At 35.9% G+C, this 15,336-nt stretch overlaps 1 protein-coding gene across 1 annotated transcript; it reads right to left on the reverse strand.

Moving 5' to 3' along the window:
• Positions 1 to 2,857: 2,857 nt before the first annotated feature.
• LOC142342371 (uncharacterized) lies at positions 2,858 to 12,747 on the reverse strand. The gene is made up of 2 exons (XM_075393677.1): positions 12,413 to 12,747; positions 2,858 to 5,232 (listed from the first exon to the last, which is right to left on the reverse strand). Exons 1-2 carry the CDS (start codon positions 12,698 to 12,700, stop codon positions 3,259 to 3,261), a joined length of 2,262 nt encoding a protein of 753 aa, XP_075249792.1. The 5' UTR covers positions 12,701 to 12,747; the 3' UTR covers positions 2,858 to 3,258.
• Positions 12,748 to 15,336: the final 2,589 nt, after the last annotated feature.

A 15,336-nucleotide genomic window follows, 5' to 3' on the forward strand; every position in this document is an offset into this window, starting at 1 on the left:
ATTATTCATAACCGAGGGTTTAACATTTGAATTTTTCAGAAGGAAAAGCAAGTTCCATTACTTTATTTTAAGAGAGGTAACTTTATGACTATCCCCTGAATGACACCAGCTCACTTTATATTAAATTTCTTCCATAAATCCGTAACAGATTTTATTGAGTGCGAATTTGAACTTTTAAACTATAAGCGCCTCTCAAAGTTATTGTTCCGACCCTCTTGAGGGGGGAGGAACTATATACTCAACTGGGTTTTTTTTTTTTTGTTCAGTGAATTTTCGCCGCTCGATATATTCATCGTAGAGAGTTGAGACTGGTATCATTAGAAAGCTCGTCCAGCGTAGAATATGGAATTAAAAAGATTTTTTTAATTTTCGTTTTCTACAGGGAAATATCGAGGCTTAAACTTCTGAGAAAAGAAGAGTGAATTCACGTTGTTTTTATTCACATTTTCCGGAATTTTTGCCTAAATTTTCGTCAATTTTGCTAAAGTTTGTTATAATTTTTAAGAATAGTGTCGTTGATTTTATTTTTGAAGACGAACAAGCATTTTTGATTGTTTTGATTTAAGTTTTTGGTCAAAAAATCTGGATAAACATTTCAAAATTTAGCCTTTTTCATCAACAACAGCACGAAATAAGCTACTTTAGTCCACTTTGATTAAATTTGCCTAAAGTACACCCCCAAATAACACTCATACAATCTTTGTAGACTCAGAGGGGGGCTATTTCTACTTCAGAGTCCGCAGAGAGTGCCTTGTAGTTAAAACATTGCCGTTTTTTGCTAACTTTACTCGTTGATTATCAAAAATGCAAAATTTATTTTGAGTTTCAGCTCAGAAATTATCTATATCTACAACATTCGAAAAATCAATTGTTCTTAACGGACAATAAGTATTAACAGGGGTAGTTTTGGGCCATTCTTGGACTGTTACAATCCAAAAAAAATCGGGTTGTTATCAGTCGGTCTTTTTTTTAAAAAAAAAAAGACTTTTTTTTTAATAATAAAGAACAGAACATATCAAATCAAAGCTCAGGAGTGACAGGTCCAACCAATTCGCTTGCTAAACAGCTCCAGGCTAATGCATTTAGTTTTTTAATTGAAAGTTTATGGTCGTTTCTTTTTTAAAAATAATTGACTTTTCAATAAATAATGGCTTAATTAAGTTTTCCTCTATTTTTTTCTTAATTTGTTCAACTTCCAGCTTAGTGTCAGCAAAAAAAGACTGCTTCTTCTTTCTACTGAGTTAACATTTATTTTCGGTTGCAGTTTTAAGCCTGAAATTATTGTTTTCTGGCTTTGATACTACAAGATTTTAAGATTTTTGTTTGTTTTGATATTTGCCAGTTTTTCACGTTTTCTAATTTTGTCACATTATCACATTATTGACAGTTCTCATGTCACCTTATTAGCATTCAAATTAAAACACAATTGAACATATTAAAATCCTGAAAGATATAAATCATCGTTTTAATGGCCTCGACGCCTCTTTCTTGAAGAAATCAATTGAATTTTTTAATTTTGTCTTAACTGTCATTTATACTTTGTCGTTTCGGTCGTATGAAATTTCCTGTATAGTGATAGCTTTCTTTGGCTTTTCATGGAAGAATAGAAAAACCGATATTCTGATATTAGCAGATAGCTGATGGCTTTTAAGACTTTCAAACCCATCGTTTTCCAAAATTAAAAAAAAAACTTTTTTAACTTCGCAATTTTGTTCTTTTTATGTTTCTTTTTGTTACCTAATCTCGTTAGTTGATTACAGGTCAAATATGACATTATGGGTGTCAAGGGAATAAAACGGATTGGTGTCCCAAAATCTTTTTTTTAAAGATTTTGTTATGACCTTACTGGCTTCGACACCGCTTTTTCACAAAAAAAAATTAAATTAATTTGATTTTTGTCATATTTGATGTTCTTTTTGTAGATGCAAGAAATATTCTGGATAATTACAGGTCTCGAAGGTTTCCTTTTCATGAAAACGACGATATTTAAATAGCTCTTTTTGTAATTAATGCCTTTCATGACATTGAATGTAATTTTGTTTCAAAAAAAAAATTAAAAGTATTACATACTTTAGCACTTCGCTTTTTTGTCTGCTTGTTACCTAGTCTTACTAATGAATGGCCACGTACTACATTATAACTGTTTGAAGAAGGCGCAATCAAATATATTTTGAGTGCCAAAATTTGGCTTGACGGTTTTGACAGCGTTTTCTGGCAAGTTTCAATTGAAACTTTGTTTGTTCTTTGTTGTTCTTTTTAGCCGCTCTAAAAAATGAATAAGGTCAGGTCCTAATGCCCTTCTATAGAAGCAGTGGTAATCGCAAATTTGTGGTAAAATTAATTTATTCCTAACGGTATTTATTACTTTGAAGTTAATTGTTTCAAAAAAATAATTTAATTTTTTTTACTTTTCTGTTTTTGTTCTTTTTTGTATAATTGTTACCAAACCTTTTTATGGACTGGTCGCATATGTTTTCTGGTGATTTATAAGTTATTTTTGTTTAGTTTCAGGTTTATCTGACGGTATGTTGACTTTGTCATTAAATTTAGTTTTTAAGAGGGACATAAATTTTTTGATGTAATTAATGTTTGTTGTTATTGTTGTTTGATTTTGCTGTTCGTTTTGACTCGCTTTCTTAATATTGACATATTACAGCAATCTAATGCATCAATTTTTACTCCACTGAGTTATTTGTTTTGGAGGTTATCTTATCGTTCATACAGAATTTTTTGAAAAAGTCTTGGGCTTTTTTGGGATTCGCAAAAAATAATTTTTGGGTTTTTCTATCTGTTCCTCATTTGGTAGACAATTATGCCAAAATTGTGGATGGGCGGGGTCGGAACCTTATGTGCCATTGCACATTACCGAGCCGCCTTGTTAACAAAAGATTATCAGAAGTAGAGCTCCGTTAAAATAATAAGACAATAAAGCATACTGTTACTCAGAAATATCGCCAAGTTTAAACTTCGATATTTTTACTTTCTTAACGCATTTTTGAACAAAGGATATTGTGTGGCAACATTATTCCAATCAAGTTTATGTAGACAATATTCAGTGAATTGCACGGGCGAATTAACGACAGAAATCGACAATTAAGGGTTACACAGAAGAACGCAAGTTAGTTTTCCAGTTCTTTGAGGGTTTATTTTCAACCCAAGTTGCTTGGTTACATGTTGACCTCACGTTAGGCGGTTGAACCATAAATCATATCTCCATGTTTTTATTCTTGAAACTTCATGAAGATGCTTGCTAGCTCATCATCGCCTGTATTGGGTGTAGCGACCGCTAATTCGTTGACGTGGGTTCACTGTAACCCCACCCGCGGTTGCCAGGGCAACAGTCGGAACCGGTGGGGTTACGTGGACGCCAGCATTAGCCGCTGCAGCACTTGTGAACGTCGTGGTTGTACTAGGGGACTGGACGGGTCGGTCCCCGTACCCACTCTGATAAGCCACCTGATTCTGGGCTGCGAAAGGTGGTTGCGATGCCAGGGTTTGACTGTAAGTGGCACATTCCGATATGTCACTGGCACTTATGGTATATGCTTTACACGGTGACCCTCCTTCAGTCTGAATAACGTAGTTGTCCAGCTCCTGCCTGAAGGCGTTTGCAAGCACACCCATGCCTTTCAATGTCAAGTGGATGTAGTCCCGTTTGTAGAGATCTCCTCGAAGGGTGTTGTCGATTTCTCTCTCCACAAAATGGTGTGAGGCGTTGATGAATCGCAACCTTCCAGGCTTCTCCGCTAGACTAGCAATCAACGAATTCAGTTCTCGACGATCGTTGAGTTCGCGAGTGGAACCGTATCGGGGGAGAATAGCGCTCATGAAAATTGTTGCATTCGAGAATGATTTCATAGCTCTTTTGATGAGATGTTTAAACTCTGATTTGACATGAGGGAATTCCTCAGCTCCTAAGTCATTTGTGCCTACGTGAAAGAACACATAGTCAACATCATAACAGACATCTTCATCAATGTTTGTGATAACTGTTGCCATTTCAGAAGCTGTCAGACCTCCATAGCTTCTCACGCAGACTTTCAGCTCTGAGCTGATTTTGTATCCGTTCATTCGGCTGCAAATTGAGTCGGTCAGCACAAGCACTTTAGTTCCGGGAGGGATGCTGACGTATCGATCTGTATGTCTAGCAGGGTTGACCTCTGGAACCCGTCCAGTGCCCTCTTCCGGATCTTTAGCCATGTTCTTCATGATAGCTTTGACGTTCTTTTCTGTTTCCTGCACTTCACGTTGGATCTTTTTCATTTGTTCTGGTATCTTCATCAGGAGTTTCAGCTGTCGACTTATGCATTCTATTTCACTGCATACGTTGTACCATTCACCTCCATATCCAACAGCATACCCATCTTCTGTCCAGTACCCGTTCCCATCTTCACCCCCATTAATTTGACCTGAAGGTGTGAAATAAGCGTGGGTTGAGCTTTCAGTCCAAGTATGACCCCCCGTTTCCATGTCTTGTTCCGTCTCTTCCTTTGGGTTGCTAATCAGTTCTGGGTCTTCGAGTTCTGATGCTCGATTCTCATTTAAATCTTCTACCGATATATCAGCGTTTGCAGCATCGGAGGCGCCCTTTTTCCATTCTTTTTCCACACTTATCGTTTTAGCGCCGTTAGGGTTCAACACTTTTCCACTTGCAACTTTATTGGACGATATATCCAATTTGAGGTCATTCCAGCTAATGCTTCCATGGTTTGGATCGATAGCGGGCACAAAGGTCTCAGTTGTAGCATTGACCGGGTTATTCCCCAACGCCTTCAGGTTCTTGGAAAGATTGAAAACAATTGAGCTAACATCGGGCTTCGGTACCGGAGGATCAATTCCTTCAGTTTTCCTGAACTGTTTCAATTTCTTGTCATTGCCGCTGCTTGAAATTTGTCGATTGATTCCAATAAAACGTCCTCGGCTCTGCAACTTTCGCTTTTCTTCTGCTTCCTGGTTTTCGGCTCCAAGTTCAACTTGTTGAGTCTCGCTTTCGTACTGGTCAATATTAGTGCTATTGGCATTGGGTGTAAATGAAGTCACTGTATTTCCAGCTGGTGTTGTAATTTTGATTGATGTCGGAGAAGAATGTTGAGACTTCAGCTTAGCTTCAGCGGCCTCTTTCGCAGCCTTTTCTGCTCTCAAGCGTTTCGTGATCTGTTCTACAGTTTCTACTACTGGTTTATGCTCCTTTTTATCGTTTTTCTTAGCACTGGATTCTTTCATGGCATCGCCCTGAACATGTATTTCATTTAATAATCAGTTCATCTAATAATTTGAGGCTTAGTATTACCATAGTCAACGAACCCGTGACAGCCATTGTCGGCAGAGTGGGGGGTTAGCTGTAACCTGCGTCAGCCTATATTTTCATTCCTAATTTGATATTAACATAACCGACTGCCGACGGAATAAAGGTTCCCGGCTTTGGTTGGCGTGAGCTTAAGCATTGGGAGGCTATCTGCACTTGCTTGTGTTGAAAGACAGGGTTACATTTAGCGACTACTAAAACCCTAAGAAAACTGCTCAGTGAATTAATACCTTTATTGGTTTTAATTGGATTTAACAGTTTATCCCGTTTCTTTCAACGAATAGTCAAACCACTAGTGAAAGAAAATTCTTGAAGAAATCCATCCCCCAAAAATTTTGAACAAAAAAGATTCACATATTTACAAACAATGATTACTACTAACTTCGATCGAGATCAATTAATATTTTACAATTAATATTTTACTAATATTTTACTAATATTTTACTAAAGGCAACAAACTGCCGCCAACTGAGATCAGTTGTGTTAAATTCTTAATTCGACTCCAAACTCAAACACTAGCTGGTTCCAGTACACGGCAAAATTGAACAATCGTTCATGGAAAAAAGTGCATGGAATAAAAAGCATGAATGAATGAGCAAACGGTGATTTAATGCGATTATAATACCATATGCGAATCTTGACGAAGATATGAAAAAACATATCAAGTTAAGTCCTGATAACTGTCCAAAATTTTGCAGAAAATATTTTTTGAAAACTAGGCTTATGAGTTTTTTTACATGAAAGTAAGCGAAAGAATTTGAGAAACACAAAAAATAAATTTTGGGAAACTACTTTTTAAAATTCAGTAAATTTTTATAAAAATAATTAGTTTACCTTACTCTTCGTTAGAGAAACACCTCACCTGGAACTGTCTTTTATAAGATTAAAATCTAAGACAACAAAAAGAACAACCAAGTTAAAAACAGGTTAAAAAATTCTGTAAAGTAATTAGCTATCAACAAAAAAAGCAAAAGGTCAATCTCTCAAGATTAAGGTCCGCCATTCACCCCATGAAATTTTCTACTCAAAACAGTTTTGGTGAATCGCATTCTTGGAGACTGGTTAGTCGTATGGGTCTAAGAGAACTAAATGCCTTCAGAGCGTTAGCTCTTTATCTTGGTTTTGAGGACGAAATGTCAAATGGGACTAATAAAAAATTGGAGTTTTTCCCATTATACCCTCAATGAAATTAGAGCCCCCATTATGGTATATTTACCACAATTGGGGGGGGGGGGGTATAGGTCATCTGACCACTAAACTGGAGGGACTATAATGGGAAACACCCAAAAATTATTTAAGCGATCAATCGCATTAAAAAGGGCACAAGACTATTAAAATGGCAGCAAACTTTGTTCAAAAGCAGTTAAAAACTTTCTAATAGCCAGAGGTTGTGTTCTTGCACAAAAAATCTTGTGTTTGTTACTTTAAATAGTCAGAAGAGGTTCAGTCATTACTTATTTCGTAAAACAGAACAAATCGTCTGTCACAATGTCAATTTTGGAAGATACTCGATTATGCGTGGTCATCGTTGCCTTACAGGACTTAGAAAACCCTTACAGGACCTATCATTAAAAAACTAGATGTCAAGACTGCAAAACATCAACAAAAGCGAGTAAATCACAGAAGTTTAAAAACTCTTTAAAAACAAGCTGCAAGTTAAAAATAAACCCTCAGCCTTTGATGAAATCAATCGATAGCCTCTCTATCAAGAATCCAATGGAATATGTCGATATTGAGAACTAGTATTGAAAAAACAAACCGAACAACAAAAATGGCAAAACTGAAATATCATTAATATTCTATAAGGAATGCACAATGGTAAAGTCATAAAAACCAAAATTATCAAGTGGAGACACCAAATGGGTTTCTCAAATGTTAAAAATGAAACTGGAATATTCAGAAATGGAGAGAAAAGCACAGCCAAAACTCAATAATTCAAAGATACTTCATGAAATTGTTGCATAGTGATAAAGCCATAAAGACCTTAAGCTATCAACTCCAAAGAGGAATTAGGTCTGTTTACGCCTCATTAGAAAACCAATAAAACCCACCATTAATGATTTTAAGTGCTAAGGCTACAAAATGATCAACAAAAAGAGCACAAATTATTAATCAATTTTGAAGACATCTATCGTTAAATTCAAACCAAAAGCAACTAACGTCGGGCGAATTGCTCTCAAACGACCCACGAGTGGTTGGCTTTGCTAGTAGCCAGATGGGGATTAGGGATGCTAGAATCAAGGGTGTGTTAACGTTGGGTGGGTAGACGGGGAGTGGAGTTTAGTGTCTAAGGGTTCAAAAGATGGCGGACGTAGGGCTGGCAGGGCTGGACGAAAAAGGATTCCAAATCGTCAAGTCGATGAGAGTGGACCAGGTAATATCGTGAGGGGATACTTGAGAGGGGCTTTCAATTTTAAGACTAAGAAATGCCCTTCAAACTATAAAATTGTATCTTTAAAACAGTTTTTTGTTCAAAATCGCATACATATAGACTATTCGGTCGTAAAGCTCTAAGAGAGCTGCTCAGGTTTTCACCCTCCGGGTTTCACTTATCTATCCCATTTTCGAGGACAAAAATTTAAATGGGTCAGACGAAAAATTGGAAAAGCCAAAAAACAAATTGAAAAGACCTTAGGACTAATATAATTCCTACAAACTTCGTTTGAGAACAAATAATAAGATGGAATTGGCTAGAAAACCTTTAATGATGCAGATTCACCTCACTTGGGAGGATTTTGAACCACCATCTATTGGTTGAGAGTAGTGGACGTTAACCTCTATGCTACACCTCTAACGAAGACTTATCGCTAATAATCGGTTTCATTTTAGCAACAAACTTAATTCCTGATTGCGCGCAATTCAGTTCAATCAAAAATTAAAGTCAGGTGTGAAAATCATTCAAGAAGTTATATGAAAAGAAAGTTTAAGAAGAAATCAGTTAAGCAAAAAGACATAAGTTTACAATAATTGCTTCAAGCTTTGTTCGTGAGCTAACAAAATTCGTTTGCTGTCCTTTCAACTTAGTGAAATTCCTTCGAAACTTCAAGCTTTAAACTGCTCGCTTTTTTCCTTTTTTCTCCGACTACTACAATGACCAGTAAAAACTGACATTAAAAGTCGAAAAACATCATATCAGGTTTTTAAAATATCAGCGCCTGAATGCAATGCAAATCTGTATTGTGAAAAACCAAGAGAAAAACAATGGTGGCTCCAATCAACTATGGATATTGCAGTTATTAAAAATGACTATAATCTAATGAAAAAAAATTCAGATTGTGAGCAACAAATATTTTTATTTTGAATAAAAAGTACCCCTAACGGTTTGGATGTCAAATAACGAAAAAAGCACTCAAAACCTCCTGAAATTTGCAAACCATTGACAGCTAAACTTCAAACAAAAAAAAATAAACGGGCCGAGTTTCAATCAAATCGTTGACACCTACGTTTATGTTCCCAAATACAGAGACAGTGTATTTGGGAACAAAAGTTAAACGATCCAATTAAAGTTGAAAGTAAAACGTGTTACGCAAACAACATTAACAGTATAAAACAGTTCTATTCAATTCATTTCAAAAAACAAAACCAAAATAAGTTGGATGAATTGAACAGAAGGCGACCAATAATTTTAGAGCAACATCAAACAAAGACTGTAAACAAATCCAATGACCTTATATGCGGAAAAACGGTAGAATATAAAAAAACTGTTCGAAGATTTCTGTTTTACAGATCTACTCTTTTTAAAATCACTAACGACATCAATTGACTAAAATTAAAGAAGTAACAGATAACAGACAACGCAAAAGTAGGCAAAAACTTATAAAAATGGCAACAATTATTTTGGCAAAAAAACCATTTTTTAAAATTAGTAGCCTCAATGTAAGAACACAACTAAACGCCAAAATCTGTCAACATAGCAAATAATAAAACTTTCAAAGTCACAAAACACCTTTAAGGAGTCCTAATAGCAGAAAAATGAACATTAGAGCTACAAATGAATGCAAGATTCGCAAATTCACAAATTCACCATAACATTTCGAAAACGTTAACCTAAACAAACGTTATCGCAGTCAAGGAAATGTTAGGAATGTTAGTGCAGTGAACTGCCACCACCCGAGTTCAGCTGCTTAAAACTGTGAAAGAGAGAGAATTTTAAATCACACAAAACAAAAAAGTCACGGGCGCAGAAGTCACTCGAAAAGTAAAATCGCTCCAGCAAAAGTTTTTTATTATAAAGACCAACAAAAGTTTACAAAATTGCCTCAAACTTCGTCGATAGCAATTAAAAAACTCTACACTCCACTTTGCCACCCAAAAGAAGCATTTGGAAACCACAAGGTAAATTTTACTCTTAGAAACTCAACTGATTATTTCAAAAAAATGAGGATCTTTTCCGTTTGTGCGCCCAGGTCATTATTTGCACCCCCCGACACACGTGCCAAATTTCTGCACATTGTTTTACTCTGTAATGGCACGTGCTTTGAAATTAGGAGTGGGTGCATAACGTACTGGGGAGGCACAAACTCAAAAGATCCAAGAAATGGTTCTTATAATTGTTCAACTATTGCTAAATTTGCACTTGTGCTAAACTTTAGAGAGAAAAAATGTGATTAAATTTTGATCTTGTGACAACTTTCTTTTAACTGTGGAACATGGATAAGTTTCATCAACTTTACATTGGAATTTCTGTAAGTGAACATTGTGATTCATCTGAATTCCCTGGGTAGGCTCGAAGACTAGTGTAGGGGATCAATGGTGTATTCAAAATGTTGATTTTAAGTTGGAGTAATATTGCCACAGCACTTGAGTTTTTACTCCGTGAAAATAGGGTTGCTAACTAACATTTGCCGTTCAGTATATGTAAACTTAAACTTTCTTAAAAATTAAAAAAATTTCAATAGTACCGTGCAAAATCACTAGAATACGAATTTTTCCGAATGAACTTTTCATATACTAAGGCCTCGGGATAAATTGTTTCTCAAAATTACTCGTAAAACTCGTTAACATGTAAACTGCCTGTTTTGTTAGCATCTTCAGTACCTTTTGCTTCTCCGATTTTTTTGAATTTTGTATGAATCAAATGTAAATTGCTAGAACTTTAACTGATCAAAATGTTAGACAGATGAAAAGAGTGCTTTCAGAAAAATTTCTTGATAAAAGTTGGCCCGTTTTCCAGAAACAACTGTGTTCCATGTGAAATCAGATAAAATTAATCAGGAAACTTGCAACATGATAAGATTAGAAATTTCTTCACAAAATTAAACGCAGAGAATGCATTTTTACATAATAAACGGCTGGTCTTTGATATACTTTTAAGTCTGGTTACTTTTGGCCTTTTGTTTTGATTTTTGGGATCTTTTCCGTTTGTGCCCCCCCCCCCCAGCTTAGTGGGCGCATATTATTTGCACCCCCCAGACGCACGTGCAATATTTTTACATAACGATTTACTATGTAATGACACGTGCTCTGTAACTGGGGGGCGCATAACGTACTGGGGGGCACAAACGGAAAAGATCCGATTTTTGTATCAATCGACGCATAATCATTAGAACTTTACTCTTTCTAAATTCAGTTAGGCCGAAAAATTTATTTACCGAGAAAATCCAGATAGGAGTTGTACAGTTTTTCCTTAAGTGGCAATATTTTGGGTCCCATGTGCAATCTGTTAAGCTTGCTCAAGCTTTCATCATTTTAAGCAAGATTAGAAATTGTGAATTCAATAAGTTTCTGAACAAGTTAAACAGATATCAGGCTCAAATTACTGGCACTTACGGAAAACTGGCCATATTTCTCTGGATTTTTCAGTATATAAACTTTTCAGCTTAACAGAAATTAGATATATTAAATTATGAAATATGCGTCGATTGATACAAAAATCAAAACAAACGGCCACAAGTAATCTGACATAAATTTATTTCAAAGATAGGCTAGGTTTCATTGTGTAAAAGTGCAATTTTTGCTTTTAATTTTTGTCAAATAGTGTATATACTGAACGTCACAATTAAGTTAGCGCCCCTTATTTTCACGTAGCAAAATTTAAATTGTGTTGCAATATTACTCCAACTTGTAATCACAGTTTTGAGTTTTTTTATACCATTGATTCCACACACCAGTGGTGAAAAGAAGTAGAACCGTATGACATGTGTTCTGTAACGGGGGGTTGCATCACGTACGCGGGGCACAAACGGAAAAGATACAAAATTTGATTGTAAGGTGGAGTGATATTGCCTTAAAAACCAAATTTTTACTTTGTAAAAATAGGGGGTGCTAACTTACTTTTGCCGTTCAGTATAAAAAAAGATCGAGGCTCGATCAATTTGAAACAATACTTTATGGGACTGCTTCTTGCAGAAAACTGCCAAACTTCAATTCAGATTTTCTCCCTGGGTATGCTTGCCATCTTTGATTTTAAAGCAGTTAAAATTCTATCCATTCACTATTTACAGTCGATCTGTACTTTTTTTAAACACGAATTGTATTGAAAATAATCTTCAAAGACAGATTTACCACGCAGAATTACGGATTGAGTGTTTACCTTTGTCGACAAGCTTACTAAAATCATCGTCATATTGAATCCACAGATTCAGCTCTTTGACGACAGTTTTAGCGTGTTCACCTCATTCATGTGTTTACCTCTTTTGTAAGAAATTATTCATTTTTTTAACATCAGGGACAGCTGCCAATCGGTTTTTAGAATAATTGAACTTCAATCACATACACGTGGAAAACGCTAAAAATAAAAAAATCTAATGACTTTCTGTCACCGAGTATAAATTTGAAGCAAACGGAACTGAGAACGGTGCTATAAATAGTTTTTATGGCAATTTATCATGTTAATAAATAGTGACAAACTTCTTTGTCTTTCCCACTATAGTCCCCGCGTGAAATACACCTCTATTATGGCATATTTACGGGATTAGGGCTATACGTTATATGAAGAGTAAACTGCGGGAGGGGGCTAAAATCGGAATTAATTCAGGAGTGCTTTTGAGAAATAAGCTGTTTTAACACTTTCGACGATAACGTTTGCGGTCGTTAGTGTCAAAACAAGCTTATTTCTCAAAACATTTGGTCCTGAAAAGGATAACCGAGTAAATAAACAAGTCACACCTTTGATTCTTCTTTGTTATCTTCATCTTTTTTATCACTTGGCCCATCAACTGAACTTTCCTTGACCTCTGGGGCTGCTTCGTCTTCCCTTTCACCATTTTTTCCTCCTTTTGCCTCAGTAGTCTCACTCCCCTCTCTTGCCTCTTCGTCTTTGTTAGAAATCTCATTAATGGAAATATTTTCTTCCTTCAATTCTTTCAAATCCGCCATTTCAATTTGCGAACTTCGCTTACTTACTATTGGCAATTTCAGTTCGAAATTTCGCAAGTTTGTGGCAAAATTAAGCATCAACTCGTACGTATAGAAAAATGACAAAAATGGGATATCACGCAAGTTGCCGCTTAAATGTGACTTTTAACAAAACCGATCAGATGACTTTCTGAACAAAACATGAAAAGAATGACTTCTGATCAAATAATCAGAATTAATCACTGCTCATTTGAAAGTGACTTGATACGTTAAATAGTAATTGACAACGAACAGCAATTTCTACTCTGATAACCCTTGCTCAATTTGAAAATTTTTTTGGATCTTTTCCGTTTGTGCCCCCCCCCCCCCCCCGGTACGTTATGCTCCCCCCAGTTACAGAGCACGTGCCATTACATAGTAAATCATTATGTGAAAATATGGCACGTGCATCTGGGGGGGTGCAAATAATATGCGCCCACTAAGATGGGGGGGGGCACAAACGGAAAAGATCCAATTTTTTAAATGAAAGAGCGTTTTATGATTGTAAAATAAAATTGTCTGAATTTCTTCATTATAGCCCCCCTTCACTACATTATGCAATCCCAGGGTTATGGAATATGTCAGCATGGTCGCTTTCGATAAAACTATGTAAATCTTTAAATTTGTAGATTGACGGAAAAAGAAAAGACCACAGGATTGGACGGACCAATTCGACAACACCATCGACATTTAATGCTAGTGAAACTAATGCTTCTGACAACTTGACGACAGAGAAGTACAAAAAGTTAATTGAAAACAAACAAAAGTAAACAAGAGAAAAGTAGAATAAAACTATAATCTCTCGAACATCACAATAAAAGGTAAAACTTATGGGCAGATCAATTACGCGAAAAGTTTCGAACGAACATAAATGTTTCGGAGCTGTAAGAGATATCGAAAATCTGACACTGCCTGGATAAAATGCATTGATTCATTAAAGATTGGTATCCATATCAAGATAGAGGACCCAGGAACGTTTCATCGGTCACCTAAATTTCAAGGCATAGAGCTTAATTTAAAAGATTCAACTTAGACTTGAAGAAGTAAAACCTTATTGTTTTTTTCCTAAACTTAGTGTACGTAGTTCTCCTCTCTCAAGCAGGATTTCCTAAATTTGAACTCGAATCAACCGCTATAAATAATACGCTGCTTTGCTATCAGAGACGGATATCAGAGACGGTTTACTTCGACTGCTGTAACTCAAAAACTCTTAAACTCAAAATATTGGTACCACGTGAAAGTTTCAGACGCAAAAAAAGTGGCCATCGTCACCAAAAAAGAGCAATGATGTTCATAAAAAGAACAGTCTGAAATGTGGGGAGTAATAAGAAAAAGGGTAAGGCTGGGGCCTAATGCTTTTCCGCTGCAATTACGCAGGAACAAATTATTATTATTATTATTAATGAGAGCTGAGAAAACGGAAAAGAATTTTAATGGGTTGCAGGGCTTGGAACAGGTGAAGTTTATATGCAAGGGAACCAGATTTCTTCAAGTGTGACCACAACACACTCCTACAAAATTTTTCTCCCATTATTAACGTCTACCCGTCTAAATTTTTTAGCCGGGTTCCGAAAATCAATGGATCATTATATCTTCCAAAAACCCTCGGTTATATACAGAACTTGATAAACAATGTAAACGGGTAAAAGGGAGCCCCCCCCCAAGCGTGCGCCAAGTAGGAAACTAAGAACAAGCAGACCGGATTAAAGTTTTTACGAAATAAGGTAACTAAAACTGCTATTAACCAAAGTTTCGGTTTTCACCTGGTAACACCAAAGTGTTAGTCTGACTTTTCTTAAAAAATTACAGCTGCTGCCACTTATTCAGAAGTGAAGTGAAAGTAATAAGAACCCGAAATTCCGCATAATTCTGATTCCACACATTTCAAAGCTTTATAAATTTAGGCGCTTGTGTGTCGCAGATTGCTGCGAAGAATCGGATAATTATGCCTGATCTTTGTTGTGATCAGAAAAACCAGGTTTAGGTTTGTTAAAAACACATGGTGGAAAACCAGAAAAAAACGGGAACTCTAGGTTGAGCAGAACACCAAAAACTATTTGCGGAAGCCAGTTGGGCTTGAATGTTATAAGAATAGAATTTGAACAACAGAATCCAGTCTGCTTAACCGGTTTAGCTCCGATTCAGAAAATCTGGAAAGTTGAAGTTGGAATATTAAGAATTGTCAAAATTGAAGTTTAAAGATTGGAAATTGTCGAGTAAGCAATTTGGTATTGGAAAATAAGTGTATACCAGAACAAAGTAAGTCTCACCCTTATCAGTTACTTTTGTGTGATTGAATTAATTGTGTAAACTGATGTCTGTTCATTTAGGATTTTCATTTTAATTTAAAAAGATCAGAATCAAACCTTTGTCCGCTGAATAAGACTTATTGGGCCCTTTTCCAGACTTTGGACATTTAAGTTTAAGCTCATAATGGTCGCTTAGATAAAAGGGGTAAATCTATTTACGCGATGTATTAAACAAATATTTGCACGACCTTAAGATTATACATAATACACCCCCACAACAAACTTTTAACCGCGTAAATCTGGTGCGACAGCAGCTGAACTCAATATACATTTTGACATTAACATTACAAACAATTTTAAAGAATCTTTAACTGTGATAATTCTTTTTTCCCTAGGCTGACAACTGATTCAAAATCAGTTCGTCGAATGTATTAGGTGGTGGAAGAT

This window comes from Convolutriloba macropyga, chromosome 7, assembly GCF_964194025.1.
Source record: "Convolutriloba macropyga chromosome 7, txConMacr16.3, whole genome shotgun sequence".
NCBI classification, from domain to species: Eukaryota; Metazoa; Xenacoelomorpha; order Acoela; family Convolutidae; genus Convolutriloba; species Convolutriloba macropyga.